Source organism: Triplophysa dalaica, chromosome 5, assembly GCF_015846415.1.
Source record: "Triplophysa dalaica isolate WHDGS20190420 chromosome 5, ASM1584641v1, whole genome shotgun sequence".
Classification (NCBI taxonomy): domain Eukaryota; kingdom Metazoa; phylum Chordata; class Actinopteri; order Cypriniformes; family Nemacheilidae; genus Triplophysa; species Triplophysa dalaica.
In genome coordinates, this window is record NC_079546.1 from 14,394,130 (window position 1) to 14,419,576 (window position 25,447).

Here is a 25,447-nt window from a genome sequence, read left to right on the forward strand (position 1 = left end):
TTTATTTATTTTATTTATGTATTTGAAAAGCATTTGAAAAGTCGTGACTTAATGTCTATACAGTGGTTGAATAGATACATTTCTTGTGTGTTTATAACTTTGTTAAACTATATAGAAAAAAGAAAAAATCTCAGCTATGCACTTTTGAGGATGCACTTTATTTTTGTTGAGGATGTACTCATTTTTCATATTTCTTTAAACTTGACAAATGTCAATTCATTTAATTGAATATGTATGTGATAAACATGCGACTTAAAGTGCTAGTATATAAGGCTAAAATGTAAATGTATGCATTTCTTGTTTGTTATGCATAATACTTGAAGTCAAATTTTTGTCAATGAGTTTTTAATTTTCAGATGAACCATAGTTCTGTTAAACCATTTCTGTTACTAAGTAGTGTGGTGCCTTGCACAAAAAAATTTAACATTTGAAGAGTTTGAACATTTGAACATTGATGTTTGCTGTTATTGTTAGGCCAGAGCTACTATGAGATTTCATCAGTGCATCTTCGATTTTCTATTCTCCTGGGTCTGCAGATTATATGAAAATATAATATAAAAATATGAATTAACTTCATATCGGAATCGGTCATTGGAAGGACTTAATTATCAGCAAGATTTTTAAAACCATAAAATGATTTTATTTAAATGGTGATGGATGCTCCTTGCTGGATATTTTCATGAATAAAGGTTTACATATTTTTCACATGAATGATTGACAGTTTCTGTGATAATTTAGCAAAACGAGCATGTATCAATATCACATGACATCACACATCGAGACATTTTTGACACATGCTCTAAGCAGATGTCCAATCACAAGGGACTGGGCCAGCCTAACCAGTTTAACCAATCAGAGCGATTCAGAGAGAGAGGATTTAAAGAGCGCAGAACTATATGTGAAAATCTAAATATATAAAAAAATCAAGCAAGATATTATTGTTCAGCTGAAATACAGAAACAAGACTTTATAAGTGGGTGTATAATAGAACACTGGTTCACTTTAAGATCAAATCTAGTGGTGAAACATCTAATGAGTAGCTGTAATTTTCTCTGTTAGTCATAGAGTGTTTTATTCTGATATCATCGTCTTCTGGATTAGCATTCTGACTTCTGTTTTCTGAGGAGACAAAAATCAATAAAATTGTTAAAGATTTGGGCTGCTTACAGTCCAATTTGATCTTACAGTCATTTCTAAAAGTGCACACATGTGATTCATAGAATGAACGTACGCACAGAAAACGTGCATACACTCTTTTTCAGATGTGTTATCTATCTTGTGCACAGCCGAACAGTTTTAGATCCCTGCATCGTAAATGACTGCAAATTAATGTCATTAACATACAAAGGCTCAAGCAAACCTGCGCTGACACTCTATGTGCCGACTTGCTCACTAGCCAAACGTCGGCCCCTTAGTACTGACCCTACACAAGCCTGCGTGTATTGTACAAGGCAGACAATCAGATGTAATTTACGTTTTGGAGTACAAGAAATGAGGAGACAAGAGGGGGGCGGATCAGGCGGCCATAACGGCTTCAGTTAACAGGAGAAGGGCGAAGGTCCAGGGGCAGGGCAGAGGCCGAGGCTGCCGCAGGGGGGCGCCCTCGCTGTGGAGGCTGGGCCAGCTGAAGTGGTGCACCAATATCCACATGAGCAGGCTTGAGACGGTCTATCGCCACCCGGTCAGGCCTGCCCCCCATATCCACAACAAAGTTATTAGACCCCCTCACCAGGACGCGGAAGGGTCCATTGTAGGGGGGCTGCAGCGGGGTACGATGGCCATCGTGGCGGATGAAAACATACTTAGCCAACGGAAAATCCTTGGGCATGTAGGACTGGGGGACGCCATGGTGAGATGTGGGAATAGGAACAAAAGCATCAGCAATGTCCCGGGACCCAGCATGATGACAGGCCACCGACCACTGGGCCGTGGCATCAGGAAGAAACTTCCCCGGAACGCGCAAAGGCTCTCCGTACACAAGCTCGGCCGATGAGATCTTCTTTGGGGACAGAGCGAAGGCCAAGCATGACCTATGGGAGGCGGTCAGCCCAGTCGCAGTTCGTAAGGCTGGCCCTTAGCGCGGCCTTCATGTCGCGATGAAACCGCTCACAAAGTCCATTGCTCTGTGGGTTATAGGCTGTGGTACGGTGGACCTTCACCCCCAGGACCTCGGCGACCGCAGTCCAAAGCTCCGATGTGAACTGCGGACCTCGGTCCAAGGAGAGGTCGGATGGTGTGCCGAAACGGGCCACCCAAGCCATAATGAACGCCCGGGCCACTTCAGCTGATGTAGTGGAAGACAGGGAAACCACTTCAGGCCACCTGTCGGTCCAGTCCACCATGGTGAGGAGGTAGGTGTGACCATGGAAGGGGCGAAGTGGGCCCACCAGGTCCACATTCACATGATCAAAACGTCTCTCTGGCACTTTGAAGGGTGCCAAAGGGGCCTTGGTATGATGGGTCACCTTTGCTCACTGGCATGCCACACAGGCAGCAGCCCAGGCCCTGACGTCCCTCCGCAGGCCCGGCCAGACAAACTTGGCCCCAACCAGCTTTGTAGAGGCCTTCACCCTTGTGGATGGCGTCAAAAACCTTAAGCCTCCAGCCAGCAGGTACCATAGAGCGCGGTTGTCCAGTGGAGACATCACAGAGGAGTGTAGCGTTGGCCGTGTCAAAAACCACATTGCACCTCAAAGCTCAGCGGTCTGATCCACAGCCATCGTAGCGTAGTCGAGGCCTAAATGGACGGACCCAGCAACAGCCCGGGAAAGGCAGTCTGCGACGAAAGCCGTGAAACGCCGGCCCTCTATCAGGAACCGGAAATGACGGGTGGCGAGGAAAAATGTAACCTCACAGCAAACTCACTGTTTGCTCAAACTGTGATCTTAGAGGTTTAGATGTGACTGGTTTGTCATTTGAAGTCACCATTATGTTTATGAGTGTTTGCTTTAGTTGAGCTCTTGACTCTACAGTGTTTGACTTCTCTTCCTCTGGCTGCTGTGACTGTGTGTTCACTATGGTTGAGCATATTTGTTATATCGAGTTACACCGATGGAGTATTGGAAGATAATAGAATAATTGGTAACTGTTGATGAGGAACCTGTCAGTTTGTGTGATTGTAGAGAGTGAGATTCTGCTGGTTTGAGACGATCAGATATTTCAAAGATTTTTTTAATTAATTATGCACACATATCTTACAACAAATGGTTTGCACACAAATACATCAAGAATCAGCATATTAAATTCAACAATGGTGACAATCAGCAGAATGAAAACTTCAGGCTGCAATGCATTGCTGCATGAAGCTTCTCAGTTTATTCTTACCATTGTTGAGGTTCATACAGAGTCTTGATGTATTTGTGTCTTAATTATAAACTGTTGCAATGTTTATGTGTGTAATTCATTTTGAAGATCTTTATTATATATGCTTGTCTCAAAACAGCTGAATCTCACTCTCTCCTAACAATGTTCTCATCAGCATTCACAGATGATTATACTATCATCAAAGACTTTTGTCATTACTCAACATAAGAAATGTGCACTATTATGTAAACACACAGTTACAGAAGCCAGAGGAAGAGAAGTCAAACACTGTAGAGTCAAGAGCTCAACTATAGCAAACACTCATCAACATAATCGTGACTTCAAAAGGACAAACCAGTCACATCTAAACCTCTAATATCACAGTTTGAGCACACAGTGAGTTTGCTATGAGGTTACATTTTGACCTCATCGTGAGCTTTCTGTATACTCATGGTGACATCACTGTGAGATTGCTGTGACATCATCGTGTTGACAGGGCAAGCATTACACATCAAAGAATGTTTTTATAAATATAAATGTTGTCGTGGATTTTTGCATACGCACACTCTATGATCAAATCTGTGTGTACGCACGTTTTTAAAATGAAGCCCCTGCTGTTTTGTTTTCTGGATTGTTTTAGGTGAATGTGAATGGTGAGATTGTGTGATGATGATGAAAAAACTCACCAAGTCTTCCTGCACAGATGATCAGAAGAAGAATGACAGTAGGAGTAGCAAACACTGACACATCAACAATAGAATCACTAGAACACACACAATAATATCATCAGATCCATCAAACTCACAACAAACTACAGTTGTTGGTCCTGTATTTGAGTCCTTAATACCCATGTGTTCACACAAAGTTGGGTTATTTACACAACCATATTCTCTAACAAAACTCACACCTAGGCAATTCCGTGAAAATGGTGTTCCACCATGATGTTCCAAATATGGTAAGAGCCGTTACATTTCTGTCACACGCTTGCAGTATTCGACTAATCAATACGCACTGGTTAACTGGCTAATCATTGCACACCTTGCTCTTCAGAGTGCAGTGTGGACTATGGGGTGAGGCGACATATGGTAGTTTACTGCAGCCATCTGAAGAAAATATCAAGAAGCCATCTGAAAATGATTTGGAAGTTAGCTTGCCATGACTAAACCAGAGTTTTTGTTGAACTTTTCTGCAGTGGTGCTGTTTGTTAACAGCAGATGTTCATCACTAATAACTCAATCATCACAATAATAATAATGAAACTCATTACAAATTCTGTCAAACTGGAGCACAGAAAGGTGATGGTATGGGATAAATCTGGGCCAGAACTGAAATGAACTGTTGTATATATTTGGTTCAGTTCTGCTTTATTTTTTTTGATGTTTGACATGTGGCATAGCTTTGGCATGCTGTGGCCCAAATCTGGCAAACAGGAGCGGACCGCACAAGTGCCATCATTCCACGCCATATGTGGGCCAGATGAGTAAAGTATGGGGATTGGGCCGCAAAAATTTGCTATCTGGGTTCTTACATCAGCTGAAGAAGTTCAACCTACCACAAATTCTATTAAAACAGTTTTACTCAGCAATCATAGAGTCTTTCTGGTTTGGCTCAGCCACAAAATCAGACATCAGACGACTACAGAGGGCGGTTCGGATTGCTGAGAAGATCATTGGTGCTCCCCTGCCCACCCTCCAAGAACTCTATACATCCAGAGTGAGAAAAAGGGCTCAGAAAATCACCCTGGACCTCTCACATCCAAGCCATCGTCTCTTCACAATGCTGCCGTCTGGTCGGCGCTACAGAGCACTGTGCACCGAGCACCAAAACAACCAGACACAAAAAACAGTTCTTCCCTCAGGCCATCTACCTCTTGAACAGTTAAATGTTTTTTACATGCAATTAAGAAACTTACACACAAAAAAAGGAGGTGCAATTCATAACTCTGTGCAGTAATAATAAAGTGCAATATTAAATATATCCTGCAGATAATACACTATCTATTTTTATACAACTTGTTCTGTAAATTATATTTCATTCTGCTGTATATAATAAATACCTTTTCCTACAATAGTCTATTCTTATTTTTTACTTGTTCATATTTACATACACACATAGCTTTTCTATTATGTTCATTGTATTGTGTTACTTATTTTTTTATACCCATAGGCCCTTGTTTAAACCATCTGTGTACTGTATTTTATTGTTGGATGGTCTCTGTGTACTGTTGTTGCTGATTATGTGTACTGGATGCTCCTGTCACCAAAACAAATTCCTTGTATGTGGAAACATACTTTGCAATAAAGCTCTTTCTGATTCTGAAAGTCCAGGGGCAAAGAGTAAAAGTCCTGCCATATTTTTGTTTCACCCATGAACTCAGCAGCTGATTTCACCAGAGAAGAAACCAAGTACTTCCTTTCAAATCACAAGCAAGTCTCAAGACAAATCCCAAGTCCTCAAAGAATTAAAGTTAATGAGATAATTAAGTGACTAATTAAATGATGATTGATCATTAGTGATGAACACCTGCTGTTATTGAGAATCGCACAGGCTTAGATGTTGATGTTTTATTGGTTAAGATTATGCCACCATCATGGAGATCAGTGTTTGCTTTAGTTGTACTCTTGACCCTTGAGTCAGATTTCTCTCTGTAACAAAGCAGAGAGATCAGTGCTGTGCTGTGAGCAACACTGTTTTCATATGCTGCAAAATTCATCAAGTGCTGACCTGTTTCCAACCAATTTATCTTTCATGTTTAGGTTTTGCATAATCTATTGTGAAACACCACAGTGACCAATCAAAGTGATTCTCAAATAGCTACAGTCAAAGAATTTTAAATCAACGTAACACAACAAACAATGTGAATTCTAGACACAGACAGACATCAAGAACCAGCATATGAAGCTCATCAATGGTGACAATCTACAAAATGCTTCATGCTGTAGTGCATGAAAACTCCCATCATGCATTGCAGTATGACTAATTATTGTCACCACTGTTGAGGTTCATATGATAAATGTGCATGTCTAAAAGCCTGATCAGGATTTTAGTGTCTTTGTTGTGAAATTGATTTAGGAGGGGTTTTTTAAATGTAGTAAATAAACACAGAGACACTTCATGGTATTTTACCAAAATTGTATTATGTATTTAATCACATTGCTAATTTTGAAGGCTGTATAAAACCTCTTTTTGTTCCTTCTCTGTATGTTCCATAAAAAAATTGATCTCTATCTGGTTTTCTGAAAGTTGAATTGCCTTGTATCAGCTTTATTTGCAACAGTTTCTGATGTTGTCATATTAATGGAGACTCTTTTAATTCTAGAAACTACAACATTGGTCATAATTTTGTAATGCTTTTCAGTACACTACACTATGAATGATAATTAATTTACAGCAGAGGATGAAGGTCTGCTGGGACAGAGGTAGAGGTTTAAAATGTTAGGCTCACTCAAACATAATAATCATGTAGCCTTTACATATCCCTTTCAAATACACATACATTTTGTTTGCTAAAAGGCCATGGTTTTGCCAATGTTAAAAGTGGTGGAAACGGCCTATCCTGAAAGGCTTATTGTAATTTGGAGAAAGGCCTTTCAATACTAAAATGTAGAAGGAGGCTGAAGATCAAAAAGACATTGTTAAGTACTACAGTCAGTATAGAAATACAAATACAAATTTTTCATGTATTTTTTATGTAAATGTCTAGTGTTTATGTAAATTATAATTATAATTTAAATATGTGAACAGTATTTCACAAGGCTGAAGCTTACTATGTACCAATAGGTACTGAAGATTCGTACCCCTTTTATATGCTAAAAGTGGTACAAAGTTGTCCCCAAACCAGGTCTCATCTGCTTTGTTGTGGAAAATCTGTTTTAATTTACGAGCTACTTTCGTAAAGTATTCGTTTGGGTTGATCTGGTCATTGGTCTGCTTCGTCGCTGCCTGGCTGTGCCTGTCGCCTGGCTACTCTTTAAAAAAGAGCAGGAGTACCCTCTTAATCTTAAGGCCTTGAAAAGAACATTTCTTGCTGCAACCTCGTCATCTTTTCGGGTACAGATTCTATTGAATCTCGAAATCTTCTTGAAAAAGTAGTTTAAACTCAGTTATGCTCCTTCCTCCAAAGGAATGACATTAATGAAGAATTCCAGTCTGGATTTCGAGCATGTCACAGTACAGAGACTGCTTTGATCAGAGTTACAAATGATCTGCTTTTAGCGTTTGACCGTGGCTGTATTTCGTTATTGGTGCTGCTAGACCTTAGTGCTGCATTTGACACAATTGACCACAGCATACTACTACACAGACGCGAAAAGTATGTCGGGATTAATGGAATAGCATTGAAATGGTTTAAGTCTTATTTATCTGACCATTTCAATTTGTAGCAATAAACAATGATGTGTCCCGCAAATCGCAAGTCCAGTGGTTGCCCTGCAGGCCTATTACAAAAACTGCAACTGGTTAATTAACCAGTCTTTTTAAAGTCTTTTTAATCTTGCATACACTGCACTTCCATAATATTAATCCTCAAAGCATTTAGGTGGCGTAATTTAGATCAACCTGAACCAGGAACACATCCAACAACAAACGATGTACTTGTTGCATCAAAGAGTGCAGAACAGTACTCTACTCTCAGCCAGTCTTGTCTCTTTGTTCCAAGGTTACAGCAGGATGCAGTTCATGCCCAGACCTGATGGCAGAGCTGAGAATTGGAAGCGGTGACCTGACAAGAGCTGAGATGATAGAGCTCGATAAAGGACGCGGCAACTTGACACGATTTTTCTACAACATTTCAAATGCTTTTAGATTGTTAATGATAATCTTAAATCTATAATTTACCTTATTAGTTAGTTTATTTATTTTTTATTTAGCCTTGATCTGCAAGCACTGTTGAGCTTGTGCAGAGGCAGCAGCTTTTGCCAGAGGGTTACTGGAATCCCCTGGTTGGGCCTGGGTTCTCCTGAGGGTTTTTTTCTCGATTGGAGTTTTGGGTTCCTTGCCACCATTTGCATATTGTTTTGGGGGGGGGCTGCTTTAGAATTTAGAAGTTAGACATAATTAATAGTGCATATAAGAATTTATAGTCCTTTTAATATTTGACCTGTGGTTCTCTCTCCTTTATCTCAAATGTGTGCTTTCACTGTGCGTGTGTGCGAGTGTGTTTGCGTGTGTGCGTCTATGTCAATGTGTGTAAGTATGTATGCATATTGTGTGCGGAGCATTTGTATGTCTGTCTTTTGTTGTTTTCACCTTTTTCTTGTTTTTACAGGTATATGCCTTTAGTTGTTTTTCTTGTATTCAATGTGTATGAGACAATGGAAATTGAAAAAAGCGCTATATAAATAAAGTTGAGTGTTTATGTAGCATGTGTATCTGTGCTTTAAAGAACACCTTGAGTCCAGTTCACCCGTTTCCTGGAAGCTCGCCCCTTTAAATGCAGTTACATCTAAATAGTCAATCAGATGCTCCAACAAGGTAAACGTTAGTGTGAGAACCAAGAGACCAAAGCATACCTGAGGCAGGCGCACTGACGATCGGGCACAGACCTACATTAAAAGGGGTAAGTGTTTTTTTTTTCTTTTCTTTTTTGAAGAAAAATAATGCTTACCCTGTAGGATTCTTGTGAGTGATTACTTTTTCGTAGAGACGAAATAGGGGTGTTTCAACTCATTGTTAGTAGGATTTAGGTCCCATTGTGACAATGCCGCTGGCAAAAGTAATTGGTTAAACAATTATTAACGCACGATCAGTCCTGATCACACTGTATTTTTGGATCACGGTGCAGCTTTGCTATTCAGAGAAAAATATGCTCTGTTTTCTCTGGAAAAGATCAATTGAATCAGTTGGTCAATTGAACAGGAGATTTATATAATATATATTGGTACCTCAAACCGAACCTTTACAAAGTTTCAATTGCCGCTAATTTTATATGTATTATTTCTATCACTGCCGGTATTGAAGTGAAAGATGGAGTTTTGTTTCAAGACCGTTGCCAGGTGAAACGCCAGTGGCATTCATGTACAGAAATAATCAAGGTTTTTCCGTTGAACTGTATGTTAGCAAGCTCGCAGGGTGGTCAGAGGAAATGAAAATGCAAATTGAGGTTCCCTATCCGAGGGACGGTTCATTTTCTGATGGAGAATTGAATTGGCAAAGGGCATGGTGAAAGAAGGTTGGGGCGACCCATTGTGGGATTATCCATACATGACTAAAGCTTATGCTGTATGGAAAGACATGAAAAAGGTTTGGAACCAGGGTCCCGGAAAACCCCAAATTATTGCTTATGTTGCAAACCAAAAGCGATTGTTGTTAGAAAAGCCTCCAGCCTACTCTGCCCCTTGCCAAACCAAGAGTTTTCCCTCCGCACCCCTGCTGACGGCGCAACCCAAAATTGTTGCGAAACCTGAAACTAAGGGGCAGGACAAAAGAGTTGATATGAAACCGCCTAATAAAACTGTTGCTAACTTGATTAATGATGCATCTGACACGAGTACAAAACCTCAAAACTCAATGGTTTGGGTAAGAGCTGGCAACCATGTAAATGTGAGACCATTAAGAATGTCTGATATGGAAGCAATTTGTAAAAGTTTGCCTTCCCCAGAGGAAGTGGGTAAATATGTGTCGATTTTCCGAACACATACAAAATATGCACATTTCGCAGGTAGCGACTTCCGAGCGGTGTTGTCAAGAACAGTCGAAAAAGTAACGGAAGAAATGCTGATTGAAAAGTGTCCCGCATTATCAATTGACAATGATAAAATCACCAACTAACGTACGGCTGCAAACCCGCATGATTTGTTTTGGGAGATTTCTGCAAATGTTGAAACATTCTTTAAACGGTTTAGAGTTTTTCTTGACGAACGTTTAGGAAGCCAACAGGATTTTTCCTTTGCAGCTAGCACTAAACAGGCAGCGAGAGAATCAGTGGCTCAATTCTTGGTGCGTTTTAAGAAAGCGTGGATCGAAGATTCTAAATTAACTTTTAATAATGACATAAAGCCTCTGTTTATTAACACGTTGTTAAATAACATGAACACCAAACAAGCACAATTAATCAGAATAAGAACTTGGAACTGGCATGATATTACTCTAGAAGCTCTAGGAAAAAGAATTAGGGAGCTAGACGCATCTGGTGGTTTCACTGTCAAAGTTGAAAATTCTATGTTTACAGGCTACCAACCAAAGGGGAACAGCTGCCATACTTCTCTGAATCCGCAGCAACCGCATCCTAGCCAAAGGAGGAAGTCTGATATAGTATGTTTTCACTGCGGAAGAAGGGGCCTATGGAAGCACATAAGAGACATAATGTTTTGAAATTTAACAGCCTATGAATACTTGATTTTGAATTATTTTACTTTGGAAACCATGTATCTGAATTTATTTGTTTCGAGTTTACCTCTATGAAATTTAAATATGAAAATTCTTGATTTCCAATTTAAAAACCTGAATTTAATGCTCACAAATCCAGATACAAAAAAATCAACTTACAGAATTTCAGATAAAATACATTCAGATTGATCAAATTTGATTGCTCTTATTCAAATCTCAAATTTCAAGTTAATACTTTTCAAAGAAAACATATGTCTAATTCGACTGCTCAAATTCAGATCGAAAAATTCAAGTTAAATATTCACATGGTAACATCCGGGCTACCCAGGATAGGAAAAACAGTTGAGCCCAGAGCCCGTCTGCAATTGAACCGAACCATTGAATCGAACCATTGAACCGAATCATTGAACCAAACCAATGAACCGACGTCGGGCGGCCTATCAGAGCATGACAACCTGACTGTCTGTCATGATCCAAGAAGAGGCCATGGCACGGATATTAAACCTATAAAGAAGATGACTTCTATAGGAAAACGAAGGCGCTCCGGTAAGTTTGCTGTTTATGTACAATCAGACTCTACAGAACAAAAGTATGTTGTTGCTAATTATTTTTTGCAACTATTATTATTATTATTTTTTGACGTCGGTTAGGTTCTTTGGATCGGTTCAATGGTTCGGTTCAATTGCAGACGGGCTCTGGGCTCAACTGTTTTTCCTATCCTGGGTAGCCCGGATGTTACCATGTGAATATTTAACTTGAATTTTTCGATCTGAATTTGAGTAGTCGAATTAGACATATGTTTTCTTTGAAAAGTATTAACTTGAAATTTGAGATCTTTGAGAGCAATCAAATTTGATCAATCTGAATGTATTTTATCTGAAATTCTGTAAGTTGATTTTTTTTGTATATGAATTTGTGAGCATTAAATTCAGGTTTTTAAATTGGAAATCAAGAATTTTCATATTTAAATTTTATAGAGGTAAATTCGAAACAAATAAATTCAGATACATGGTTTCCAAAGTAAAATAATTCAAAATCAAGTATTCATAGGCTGTTAAATTTCAAAACATTATGTCTCTTATTTGCTTCCATAGGGGCCATTTCAAACGAGAGTGCAGGCAGTTGCAAAAGTTTCAGTCACCTCAGCTGACTTCTGGTGACACAAACTCACCACAGCGGAGGAACGAGAACTCGGGTGCTACATATCGAACCCAGTGGCACACGAACCAAGCATAGAGATGCCTACAGAGTGATGTCAGTTCTGAATTATGTATGATGACCCTAACATTTTCGAATAATGTGGAGGATTTGCCTTATTTTCTCTTATGGTGAATGGACAGCCTCAAACCTTTCTGCTTGATACAGGTGCAGATGCTTCGTCTATGACTTCTAATAGTTATGAGGGTCCTATAACTAATCAAATAATTCACTCTGTGGGAATTTCAAATGCCTGTGCTGTGACGCCTCCATTGGAGGTTAAAGCCTCTGATATTAAAACATTTTTTCACAAATTCACAATTATTCCAGATGCTCCATTGAATCTTTTAGGTTGTGACATGATGCATGAATTAGGTGTTCAAGGATGACACTGGTTTCATTGACATGGAACCTTACAGGGCTAAACTTAAAACAAAAGAGCCTGTCTACATTAAACAATAGCCTTTGTCTAAAGATAAGGAAGAAGGTATTAAGCCTTTGATTTAACATTTTGTCAAGCAGGGTGTCACCAATTAACACACCAATTAATCCTGTAGTAAAAGCCGATGGGAAAACTTGGCGATTAACTTAAGATTTACGAGCAGTTAATCAGTTAATTTTACCACTTGCACCAATTGTACCTGATGTTCCGACTGTTTTGAATTCTGTACCATACTAGCATAAGTAATTTACAGTCATTGATTTGTGTGCAGCTTTTTTCTCTGTACCTGTACACCCAGAGACTCAGCCTTTGTTAGCTTTTACATTTAAAGGACAACAATATTTATGGAAACACCTTGCACAGGGACATACGGACTCACCTGCTGTTTTTTCTGCAGCAGTGCACAGAACTTTATCCAAAATGACTGATTTGCCTTCAACAGTGTGTGTGCTTCAGTTTGCAGATGACATCCTTGTGTCGGGGGAGACGGAGGAGGACTGTGAGAAAGCAACTGTAATTGTTTGCAATGTACTTGCTGAAACAGGTTTTAAAGCCTCGAAAGAGAAACTGCAATGGGTCAAAACTAAGGTATTTAGGACATGTGCTGATGCAGGGTCTCCGAGCAATATCCACAGACAGGGTCCAGAAATGTTATGTCCCCACTAACAGTGCAGCAGCTCCAAAGCTTGCTGGGACTAATTAACTATTGTAGATCGTGGATACCTGACTGCGCGATTCATGATAGGCACCTGAGGGGTTTGATCGATCACAAAACTATAGAGCTAGAGAGGCAGAGGGTGAAGCCGTTGGTGTCCTGTTGCAACAGCATGGCTCCACATAGAGACCAGTAGCATATCTGTCTAAAAAGTTAGATAACATAGTCACAGGTATGCCAGCATGTCTTCGTGCTGTGGCTGCAGCGGCTCTGATTGTGCAGATGGCTGAGAACACTGTTATATCACAGCCATTAACATTGTATTCATCACATCAGCGTAGTGTATTTCGGGGAAAACTATGGGTTAAACCACAGTAAGCATGAGTGTTAGGCCACAAGCTGTAAGGAGGCTTCATAGTGATGTGTAGAGTATTTAAGGAAAACTATGAGTTTAACCACAATAAAATACGTATAATTAAGGATGATTAACCACCCCTATTTTTACACACTTTAGCTGAGGCAGTAGACCTAATAATAGCGACAAACTAAATGCTCTCGTCCATCGAGTGATCAGCAGATCGTATATCAACTCTAAGAAATATTACTTTCCTTGCCTTGGAAACATAACACTCTTACTGTAGTTCAGTACAGCTTCAGAAATTATAACGAAATCAAGCAGTTTAAGTGACGTTAATATGCGATAAGTAAGCACAGAAACAATTCGAGCGTGGAGACAAATGCGGGTTTATTGACCACACTAAATTACCCCTATGTACACGGCCCATTTGTGGCTGCAATATAGAAAGAGCAGTATTTAAAGCGTAATGTGTCATATAATGATGGTATGAGGGTGCTGCTCAGAGTGCCAGGATGGAGCAGTTTAAGCTATATGTTTGTCAGTGTTGATGTACCAACCTGCTCTGCTGTGTTGCGTAATCTTATGTACAGATGTATGTGTGGACTCTCAGACTCTGTGAATAGTATAATTGGAAATCTGACGAACTCAGCATTTAGTTCAGTCAGGTTCTTTTCTAGGTTGTGGAAGAATTGGCGTTGTCAGTTATATGTAAATATGTGATAATGTGTTTGTGTGTATCTCTGGACCGTGAGAGTCCTTAACCCTTTCCCTGCCAGCCTTTTCAACCTTTTTATAAAAGGTTACCACCCAGCGCCAGCTTTTTTTGACATTTTCACTATATTTTCTGTAGTTAATTTATGTACAAACAATATATCAAATTTAAGAACATAGTCTCAGCTTTCAAACAAAAGAGACTGTATTCTTTTATCTTCCTTTGTTCTTTTTTTTATCACCCCTTAGATGTGGGTAGGTTTCTTAAAATGCATCACTTTGAATAAACAGCTGAGATTCCAAAGACTCCACCCAGATTACACTAAGAACAATCATTAAAAACCGATGAAACATATACCTTCTAGGTTCAGATTCCATACTTTTTCCAAAGGTGTGTAACAGCGCCACCTGTTGTATAACATTACAAACACTTATTGCCGTTTTAAATAACGAGATAACTTGTCAATGGCGGGGAAGGGGTAGTTTTGATTGATATTGACAAATCAACCATTTTTACCATTGATTCAATGATCTATTTTAGCTTGCTGTCTGGGAAAGTATTGCACTCCAAGAATATGAAACCTATTACAAAAACGGTCAGTTCTGGTCCTTGATTCTGATTGGCTGAGCCGAGTTCTAAGCTGTTATAAAATGACCCGATTTATAACTGCTGACCGCATTAAATAGCCTGAATATAATTTTATTTTCCTTTATTTCATGAAAGCTAGCTACGCATGTGGAATGACTGATTTAAAAAAAGCAATAAACCCAGCGAAGCAGTGGATTACAGTGGATTTTATAACAGTTCAGGGGTTTTAGACGCTTTGCATCGTGCCACAACACTCTTAGCTTTTATACAATGCACTGTAACCCACTGCTTCTTGAGGCTAAATGCTTTATTGTGCATGATAAAAGAAGTTGCTGCAGTTTAATTATTTAACAGCAGATGGTATGAGACTACATCACATACCTCTGATGAATGATGCACCAGACTCACTGCTGTTTACACTTTCCAATCGGTTTGATGTTGATGTCGTCTCAGTTACTGATGAATCTATTAAACAGATGATGACGGTTAGTACAGCTAAAATATATTGTGCCATTTACATCATATCAACAATAAAACAACCTGAACATCCCATCACACCCAACTGAAAGGTTACATAAAATAGCCTTTTTTAAATTATTTGTTAAATATCAACTATAAGCTCAACTAAAGCAAACACTGATCACAATAATTGTGTTTTTTCAGCGCATTGCTGTTGCAAAAGTCTTATCATTCAGATAATTTATTTCCATTTGAAAACTGAAAGTAATCTGATAAACTCCAGATTTGAACCAGTTTTTACTTCATACAGAGGTCCACTGGACGCCAATATAAGTATGTTTGAAATGTCTCCCTAATGAACACACAAACAAACTGCTGAGTTGAATCAGGTGTTTTTTATACACTGAAAATATGTAGAGTAGAATTTACTTAATTTAGGATTTCATTTTCAGAAGTTCATTTTAAAGGTGTTGTCATGTAAAAGCTAAACGAGATTATCTGTAGCTTTAATTTATGTGAAGGTTACTTTTATATTACAAGGAACTTTTACTTGCTTTTTTTTGCAACTCTGATGGAAAGCAACTACCATTATTGTGATCATTGTTTCATTTAATTGGGTTCCTGACTCATATAGTTTAATGTAGAAATTTATTTGACTGATTAACTAAGAATAAGAGTACATTTGATGTGTTCAAGAAAATTTCAATTTAATGGATGCCAGCGATAAATGGGGATTCTGCATCATGAGAGAGTAATTATGAAATTGTGTGTTTAATCATTCAGTGTATTTTTGTAAAGTCGTTATTGTTATCAGTGTGTGAAACTCAACAATGGTAAAAATCAACAAAGGAAAGCTTCATGCTGCAGTGCATGCTGGGTAACATCCTAGTACGAAACTCATGCACGACTCCCAGCATGCATTGGAGTTGATCTGTTTATCTGAATTAGTTTCATTATTGCAGGGCTCTCAAATTTAAAAAAAGATGGAGTGAGATCACATCTGTTAGGAGAGGAGCAGCTCAAAGTTTCCGTAGTGGCCCCTAAGCCCCACCAAATTATCTCAAGGTTTTCTATCAGTTCAATTTTAGTATAGTTATAATTGACCAACACAGACTTAACTTAATAAACTTTAGTTATGAATACAAAAAAAGAAAATAAATGTGGCCCCAAACAAACAGTGCTCACACATACAGCAGAATTATACAAATTGTCCTGAGCATATATGACAAGCTCTTGTGTATAAATCAATACTGAAATGTTAACTAGAGTGATCTGTTTTAAGAGATAGCTGAAAAGAACATTAATAAAGGATAATTTAGAATAATGAAATACACCTTTAGAACTTTTCCTATATTTTTTTAGGTACCCAAGCTAAGGTAAAGCATTAAATGTGCATTCCCCTCAAGAAATGTTTTGTACTGAGAACGTTTTCAGAACATCCCTGCTGGTTTCCAATTCATTCCCAGAACGTTCCGATATGGTCACGATGTGGAGTTTTTTAAAGGGTGTGGGGACGTTATTTGTATTTTTCACTGACAAAACATCATCCATCAGCAAACAATTCTCGGTACCTCAGACCTCGGGAAACACCTCCCACACTCCAACCATCGAACTCTACTCTTTCACCCCACTTACAGACACTGAAGTCACCAGGCTTCTCTCCAGCAACCCTACCACCTGTCCCTTGACCCTATCCCCTCCGATCTCCTTCAGGCCATATCCAGCACGCTCGCACCTGCACTCACACACAGTATCAACACCTCCCTGCTCACCGGCACTTTTCCATCCGCATTCAAACAGGCCCAGATCACGCCCCTACTGAAAAAAACAACATTGGACACTTCTACTCCCGACAGTTACAGACCTGTCTCTCTCCTCCCATTTATAGCAAAAACACTTGAATGGCAGCTTTCAACCAGGTGTCTTCCTACCTATTCCAGAATAAACTACTGGATGACAAGCAGTCTGGCTTTAAAACAAACCACTCCACTGAGACGGCACTGCTATCGGTCACAGAGGCACTGCGGCTAGCCAAGGCGGAATCTAAATCCTCTGTCCTGATTCTGCTAGACCTATCTGAACGTTTGACACTCTCAATCACCAGATACTGCTAGCAACCCTGTCATCGCTAGGAATTTCAGGCTCAACCCTCCGCTGGTTCAAATCCTACCTCTCCGACAGATCCTTCAGGGTGTCATGAAGGGGCTCGCTGTCCACTGTTCACCACATGATCACTGGGGTCCCTCAGGGGTCGGTGCTTGGACCGCTGCTTTTTTCCATCTACACGACATCCTTGGGACCCATCATACAGGCACACGGCTTCTCGTATCACTGTTATGCCGACGACACCCAGATCTACATCTCGTTTCACCCAGACGATACCACTGTAGCAGCTTCCATTACAGCCATCTTTGAGGACATCTCAAATTGGATGAAAGGGCATCACCTCCAACTGAACCCTGCCAAGACAGAACTACTCGTGTTTCCGGCACACTCTACGGTCCAACACGATCTCAACATCTATCTTGGCAATACCACAATCACCCATTCCAAAACAGCCAGGAACCTCAGAGTCATATTTGATGAACAGCTGTCCTTCAATGATCACATTGCAAAGACAACACGGGCATGCCAATATGCCTTATTCAACATTAGAAAGGTCAGACCCTATCTCACTGAGCATGTGGCACAACTCCTTGTCCATGCCCTGGTAATCTCAAGGTTGGACTACTGCAATGCTCTCCTTGCTGGTCTTCCTGCAAAGGCTATCAAACCACTTCAGCTGGTTCAGAACGCAGCAGCACGCCTCGTCTTCCAACAGCCCAAAAGGGCTCACGTGACTCCCCATTTCATCTCTCTTCGCTGGCTACCGGTGGCAACCCGTATCAGATTCAAGTCACTTATGCTTGCTTACAGGACTATCACTGGATCTGCACCGGCTTACTTCCACACTCTCCTGCACTCCTACACCCCATCAAGATCCCTGCATTCAGCAAACCAGCGGCGTCTTGTATTGCCTTCCCATAAGGGCAGTAAATCGCTCTCCCGCTCGTTCTCATTCACAACTCCTTCCTGGTGGAACATTCTTCCTAACTCTGTCCGTTCAACCACATCTCTCACAACATTTAAAAAACTACTTAAAACCCATCTCTTCTGTGAATACTTGACAGACAAATGAAAAAAGAAAAAAAAAACACTAACCCTTTATCTCAACAGGTAGTGGTCTAGCTTTTGTTGAAACCAGTAACTTTGTATTGGCACTTAATGTATTATGGCTCCTGATTGACATATCGCTTATTGCTCCTAAACTCTTTGTAAGTCGCTTTGGATAAAAGCGTCTGCTAAATGTCTAAATGTAAATGTAAATTTGGTAGACCTTCAAAGAACTTTCAGGACTACGTTTCCCAAAAGCATCGTAGCCTTAAAGGGGTCATTTCACGAAAACCTGACTTTATCCATGTTTAAGTGCTAAATTCTGGTCTCTGGTGCATCTGCCAACTCAGAAAACGTGAAAAATGACAATCCAGTAACTTTTTTATGTCAGCCTATCTCTGAAAGACTGTGAGAAAATGAGCAGTTCAGATTTCGCTCACTTTCTTACGTAGGCAGCAGTTCTTATTATAATATTGCCTCCCTTTTTTTGAACGTGTCCTGTCCACCCATGGCGCTGCCACCATTTGTGAAGTTCTTACACCATGGCCAAAGTAAGCAAAGCAGAGCAAATCATGCAAACTGTTCTACTGTTGGCTGCACAGACCAACACAGAACACTTTTCCCGCAGCCTCACAGGAGACAAGAGAGCAATGGATTTATTTTGTTTTCAATGGAAATCCTCCACACTGAACGAGGCAAAGCTGCAAATAAATACATTCTAAGTACCTGTATTTTTTAAGTAAGACCTCAGGGACCTGTGGCAACTTAAAAGTAGATCAAATATCACTGTGACTCGTTTGTCCATTCACTCATAGAAAGCAATCCCAGTCAACACGATGATGTCACAGTAATCTCACAGTGATGTCACCATGAGTTTACAGAAAGCTCATGATGAGGTCAAAATTTAACTTCACAGCAAACTCACTGTGTGCTCAAACTGTGATCTTAGAAGTTTAGATGTGACTGGTTTGTCATTTGAAATCACCATTATGTTGATCAATGTTTTCTTTAGTTGAGCTCTTGACCCTTCAGTGTTTCAATTCAATTCAAGTTTATTTATATAGCGCTTTTCACAATGTGTATTGTTTCAAAGCAGCTTTACAGGGGCAAACAAGAAAAACAGAAAAGTTAAAACACAGCACAGTGCATGGTATTTATACAACGAGTAAGTTCATTCTAATAAATAACATCTAATTTCTAAATAAATAAATGAATGAATGCAGTCTCCCGGTGAGCAGGCCAACACTGCCCTGCTGTGGCGAGGAACCCAAACTCCAATGATTGATTAATGGAGAAAAAAACCTCGGGAGAAACCAGGCTCAACCGGGAGGGCCAGATCCCCTCTGACGTGTCATAGCTGCACTCAGACTGGTGACATGTGATTTTAGTTTAGCATTTAATACAGTGTTAGACTTCTCTTCCTCTGGCTGCTGTAACTGTGTGTTTACTTTATGGTGCACATTTGCTATGTTGAGTAATGCCAAAGGAGTCTTTGATGATAGTATAATCATGGGTAAATGATTTTTTGTCTTGTGTTTGGAGGCACAGGCTCACAGCCCTGGCTGCTTTTTCTGCCGAAAGGGGGTGGAGACTAGCTGCTCATTTACAGTTAAAGACACACACCAAAACAGCGAGTTTTAGGTTTAAGTTGATCGTAGCTCTATTGGTAACAATGGTTCTAAGATTAACTTTAGGCTACGATGCTTTAGGGAAATGCAGCCCAGGATGTTCTCTGAACATATAGGGGACCCACAGACAGCACGCGAACAGGTACAAACTATTGCATAAATTTTTGATTTTTTAATCTTAATTAATGCTTTTAAAGCAGCAGTCCGCAAGGTCTTTTGCGTTAAAATGTGCTAAAACCTATTTTTGAGCGAGGACATTAAAGAACTGTGTTTAAAACTGTGTCAATACCCTTGATGGATTCACCCTGTCGTGTTGACTATCCCGGAAATCCTTATATGGTGTTCTTGACTATGTGTAATTTCGTCACATTCGTACACAGAACGAAGGGATCCGGCTGCTAGCCAGCGCATCGATGCGAGTGACAGGCCATTTTTTAACGTGTACTCACAACTGCTGGGTATGATTTCATACAACGTTTAGTATTATTTATGGTGGCGTTTATTACTTTTACTTATAAACGCCAAGCAGTGTTGACACCTGGGGATTCATCATTTGTGAAAAACAAGAAAGAACGAACTGATGACAGTTTACAAAGAAACAGGGAATGTGATCGGACTCATGCGAAAACAAGAATTAATATTGGCAAGGCATTTCAAAGGTTGCGGGAACTCCGTCATCTTAAAGGATTGTAAACGGATGCAGACATCGCTTTATTTCTTCTGAACAGGTTAACGTTAAGACGTTTCAATAGTTCAATAGATACATTGAATCGATACGTTACATTACCTCCCTACATCTGTATGTCATGTCGCGCGAATAAGCACGGACAAGTAAGGCCTGTGATTTTATTCAAATTTACGGACTTATATCCCGGATATGATGGCAAGGCTTTGCATATAGTATATTGTCATGTGTCATGGTTCCACTACCATGTCATGTTTTATTCTTGTCTCAAGTGGAGCCATGGCATTGCCTGATGGTTTTGTGTGAGGAGAGATATTTTTGACCCTTGCGGTCTTCCATACTCTCCTCAAGTCGCGTCATTGCCCAACCCTCCTGTTTCATAGTTAGTGTTAATTACCTCCCCTATAAAGACTCCTCATGTTTCTTTGTCTCGTTGCTCGTGCATTGAATGTGTTTATGCTGAATGTGATTACGTGTTCTGGTACGTTGTATGCTGTATGCTACATCTATGCTAAGTCGTTGTTTCCTGTTTCCTGTTTCCCCCGTGAGTAGTGAGTGTTAGTTTAGTGTTCGTTCCAAGTGTTTGTTTTCTTAGTTTAGTTGGTTAGTGTCCTTGTCTTTATTTATATATATATTATCCTGTCTTGTTTTCCCCCTCGTGGGTTTTGTTTTACCTGTTTGGTTAGTCTTGTTATTTGTTAAATAAATCTGTTAACCCCTTCACCTCCTTGTTTGTTCCTGCCTCTGCCTGCACCTGGGTTCCCACGCCATGTCTCACATGAGAGTTCATGACAGAATGCACGAGCCAAACCGAACCCAGCAGGCAGTCGAGGTGAACTGCTTGCGGTCCCGCCAGGCACGCCACCTCTGCGGTATCCGCCAAGGTAACGACGACCTGGGGACCTACGTTGATAGGTTCCTCGATGCCGCAGAGGAGGTGGTCTTTGGGGAGGAGGAGTTGGCGGTGTTGTTCAGCCGCGGCCTCAGGGATCCTCTGTCACCAGCGGAGATGAGGATGCTGAGACCGCTGGACTTCGATGTCGTGTGGCGGTATGCCACGAACAGGTCGGAGTCCAGGGTCCCAGTTCAGTCCTGTTTTCCATCTCCGCTGGTCGCTATCCCGGAGGGTCGTACCCTGCAGGTCGGGGTTATGGGCATCGCCGCTCCCTCCGCCTCATCCGCAGCAGCTTCACCGCCACCATCTGGTCTCCGTGGCAAGCGGGGGAGGAGAACTTCTTCGGGGTCTTCCTCTGAGGCCTCCAACCCCGAACCAGCTTTGCCCTTCACGTCCTTCCTTCAGCCGACCACCAGACGGGTGGCTCGGCTGAAGAAGAAGAGACAACGGAGGGCAGACAGGAGTCCTGTGGTCCCGAGTCCTGTGGTCCCGAGTCCTGTGGTCCCGAGTCCTGTGGTCCCGAGTCCTGTGGTCCCGAGTCCTGTGGTCCCGAGTCCTGTGGTCCCGAGTCCTGTGGTCCCGAGTCCTGTGGTCCCGAGTCCTGTGGTCCCGAGTCCTGTGGTCCCGAGTCCTGTGGTCCCGAGTCCTGCGGTCCCGAGTCCTGCGGTCCCGAGTCCGGTGGTGTCAAACCCCAAATATTTTTGGGGGGGGCGCTGTGGGAAGGTGACGGTCCGTCCGGCACCGAGCCCGGCCCAGCAGCCGTCAGAGGTCGCTGCCCAGCCGCCGTCAGAGGTCGCTGCCCAGCCGCCGTCAGAGGTCGCTGCCCAGCCGCCGTCAGAGGTCGCTGCCCAGCCGCCGTCAGAGAGCGCTGCCCAGCCGCCGTCAGAGAGCGCTGCCCAGCCGCCGTCAGAGAGCGCTGCCCAGCCGCCGTCAGAGAGCGCTGCCCAGCCGCCGTCAGAGAGCGCTGCCCAGCCGCCGTCAGAGAGCGCTGCCCAGCCGCCGTCAGAGAGCGCTGCCCAGCCGCCGTCAGAGAGCGCTGCCCAGCCGCCGTCAGAGAGCGCTGCCCAGCCGCCGTCAGAGAGCGCTGCCCAGCCGCCGTCAGAGAGCGCTGCCCAGCCGCCGTCAGAGAGCGCTGCCCAGCCGCCGTCAAGTCCGGCTGCCCAGCCGCCGTCAAGTCCGGCTGCCCAGCCGCCGTCAAGTCCGGCTGCCCAGCCGCCGTCAAGTCCGGCTGCCCAGCCGCCGTCAAGTCCGGCTGCCCAGCCGCCGTCAAGTCCGGCTGCCCAGCCGCCGTCAAGTCCGGCTGCCCAGCCGCCGTCAAGTCCGGCTGCCCAGCCGCCGTCAAGTCCGGCTGCCCAGCCGCCGTCAAGTCCGGCTGCCCAGCCGCCGTCAAGTCCGGCTGCCCAGCCGCCGTCAAGTCCGGCTGCCCAGCCGCCGTCAAGTCCGGCTGCCCAGCCGATCTTCCAACCCTGGTCCAGCCCGGCATTCCAGCCGTGGTCCAGCCCTACAGTCCTGCAGGGGACTAGGACAGTTCCCCCCAGGACTACCCCTGTCAAGTCCCCTGGGGCTCCGCGCCCTGGCGCGTCCCCAAGGGCTGGAACTTTCCCACCCAGCCCTCCCCCTTCTGGACTTCCTGTGTTTTCTTGTTTGCCCCCGCCCCCCCTCCCATGTCTGTTATTTTTGTTATCTCACCCCAACCCTTTCGTAATCATGTCTTGTATGCCTCTTGTTATGTTTAGCTTGTCTGTCTGGTTTTTGTCCTTGTCTAAGTTAGTCTTGTCTTGTTAGTGACCCCTTGATGAACACCTGGAGGTGTTCATTAAAGGGGGGGCTTATGTCATGGTTCCACTACCATGTCATGTTTTATTCTTGTCTCAAGTGGAGCCATGGCATTGCCTGATGGTTTTGTGTGAGGAGAGATATTTTTGACCCTTGCGGTCTTCCATACTCTCCTCAAGTCGCGTCATTGCCCAACCCTCCTGTTTCATAGTTAGTGTTAATTACCTCCCCTATAAAGACTCCTCATGTTTCTTTGTCTCGTTGCTCGTGCATTGAATGTGTTTATGCTGAATGTGATTACGTGTTCTGGTACGTTGTATGCTGTATGCTACATCTATGCTAAGTCGTTGTTTCCTGTTTCCTGTTTCCCCCGTGAGTAGTGAGTGTTAGTTTAGTGTTCGTTCCAAGTGTTTGTTTTCTTAGTTTAGTTGGTTAGTGTCCTTGTCTTTATTTATATATATATTATCCTGTCTTGTTTTCCCCCTCGTGGGTTTTGTTTTACCTGTTTGGTTAGTCGTGTTATTTGTTAAATAAATCTGTTAACCCCTTCACCTCCTTGTTTGTTCCTGCCTCTGCCTGCACCTGGGTTCCCACGCCATGTCTCACATGAGAGTTCATGACAGTCATGACTCTGGGTTCGCTGTGTCCGTTTTCTGCCTGCGTGGCATTGTTTTGTTTCATGTCGAACACGTGGGGAGTTGTTTGACAGTTTGCCGAGTGTTCGCGTCACCAGCCCCGCCCTCGTGTCGTCCTCACTTGTATTCCCTCACTCTTCTCTGATCACCCTGACACCTGTAGCGAGTTTCGCCAGCGCCTCACGCCTGCGGGTTGCGCTGTGCAGCTGTTGTTCATTGTAATTGTGATAGGTTTCCTCATTTATTCCCTCGTGTTTTGCTGTTCTTTGTCAGTCCGTTGAATGTGTTTGCTACAACTTAGTGCTGACTCCTTGTCTAGTCCTGTCGTCTGTTTCTAGCATATTGCTCTTGCTAAATATTCTAGTTGTTCTTTTTTCAAGTCTAGTTAGTTCAGATATCTAGTTTGTTTTGCTTCCTGTTATTTTTTGGTTGAACTCCTTTATCTTTAGTTCCCCGCCGGCGCTCCAATTCTCCCCGTAGCTTCTCCTCCAAGGAGATCCTCCACCTGTTCACGGGACCCAGTCCAGCCACGCCAGCTAAAGACCTCTGCGAGCTACCCTGCCTACGGTGAGACCTGCTTTGAGTGCTTCGTCACAGCCGCCGTCTAGATCCCGGGTGTGACACTCCCCTAGGCTGCAGACGCTGTCGCTCGGTGGTCTCTTCCATTGTGGTCTGTTGTGTTCCCTGCCTTCTAAAGACCTCTGCGGGCTAACCCTGCCAACCGTGAGATCTGCTTCAACTACTTCGTCACAGCTGGCGTCTAGATCCCGGGTCCTCCGGGTGTGACTTTCTCCCAGGCTGCAGACGCTGTCGCTCGGTGGTCTCTTCCATTGAGGTGTAGTGTTTTCCCTGTCTAATAAAAACCTCTATTCTCACCGCACTTGGGTCTCACCTCGTTCATCCACCATGACAGTATATATAGGTGTATGGTGTATAATGATTGATGACTGTGCCTGTCAGCATTTGAGACCCGCGTTCGGGATCTTCTGTCCGGTTCACGTTACGGGAGTTTCCATGGGAAATAACAAAATGACCCAGCACCCGAAATAATATCTAACCCTTTCTCTACTGTATATTAAACAATTTAAAACCAAAAACAGTTTGTTTTGGTGATTGTCAAGAAAATATAAAATACTCTAAGGATTTTTTTTTCTCACAATTTTTTTTAGAGACGAGGAATCACCTTTACTGAGTTCTGTAGTTAGATGGATGGTTTGCATTACACTTGGAAAACAACTACTTGAAATTTCAAAAGACTCAGAACCAACTAAAGCCAACAAAGTTTACACATTTTCCATCACCAATGAAGCAGCAATGATGGTAGATGTAAGCACTTTGAGTGTTTTGGAGCTGAGGAGGCCAATACCTGTATTAACATCCATTCTTCAAACTAGTAAGTCCATCAGGGTCATAGTATTGACAGGGACAGAAGAGATGCCCGGACCTCTAGCTGCAGTTTTCTGTATATGATTTTAGCTGCCAATCAGTTTCGGGTCTTGTTGATCAATCTTTGTTTCATAATTCTTTTAAATATACAGTACTGGTTCAAATTAGCAAACGCTTATGTTTTTTCACCCTTTATAGTAATAGTTAACTCATTAAAACCATGGAACTACACATTTGTAACTATCAATT

At 42.2% G+C, this 25,447-nt stretch overlaps 1 protein-coding gene across 1 annotated transcript in view; it reads right to left on the reverse strand.

Annotated features, from left to right (window-relative positions):
- Nucleotides 1-593: 593 nt before the first annotated feature.
- Nucleotides 594-25,447, reverse strand: part of LOC130421259 (uncharacterized) — a 28,436-nt gene continuing 3,582 nt past the window's right edge. Inside the window, exons 4-6 of the mRNA XM_056749048.1 lie at nt 14,963-15,046; nt 3,990-4,066; nt 594-1,119 (exon numbers count right to left, since the gene is read on the reverse strand). Of these exons, the coding sequence (XP_056605026.1) occupies nt 4,011-4,066; nt 14,963-15,046 (140 nt within the window). The 3' untranslated portion in view covers nt 594-1,119; nt 3,990-4,010. The remainder of the gene's footprint in view (nt 1,120-3,989; nt 4,067-14,962; nt 15,047-25,447) is intronic.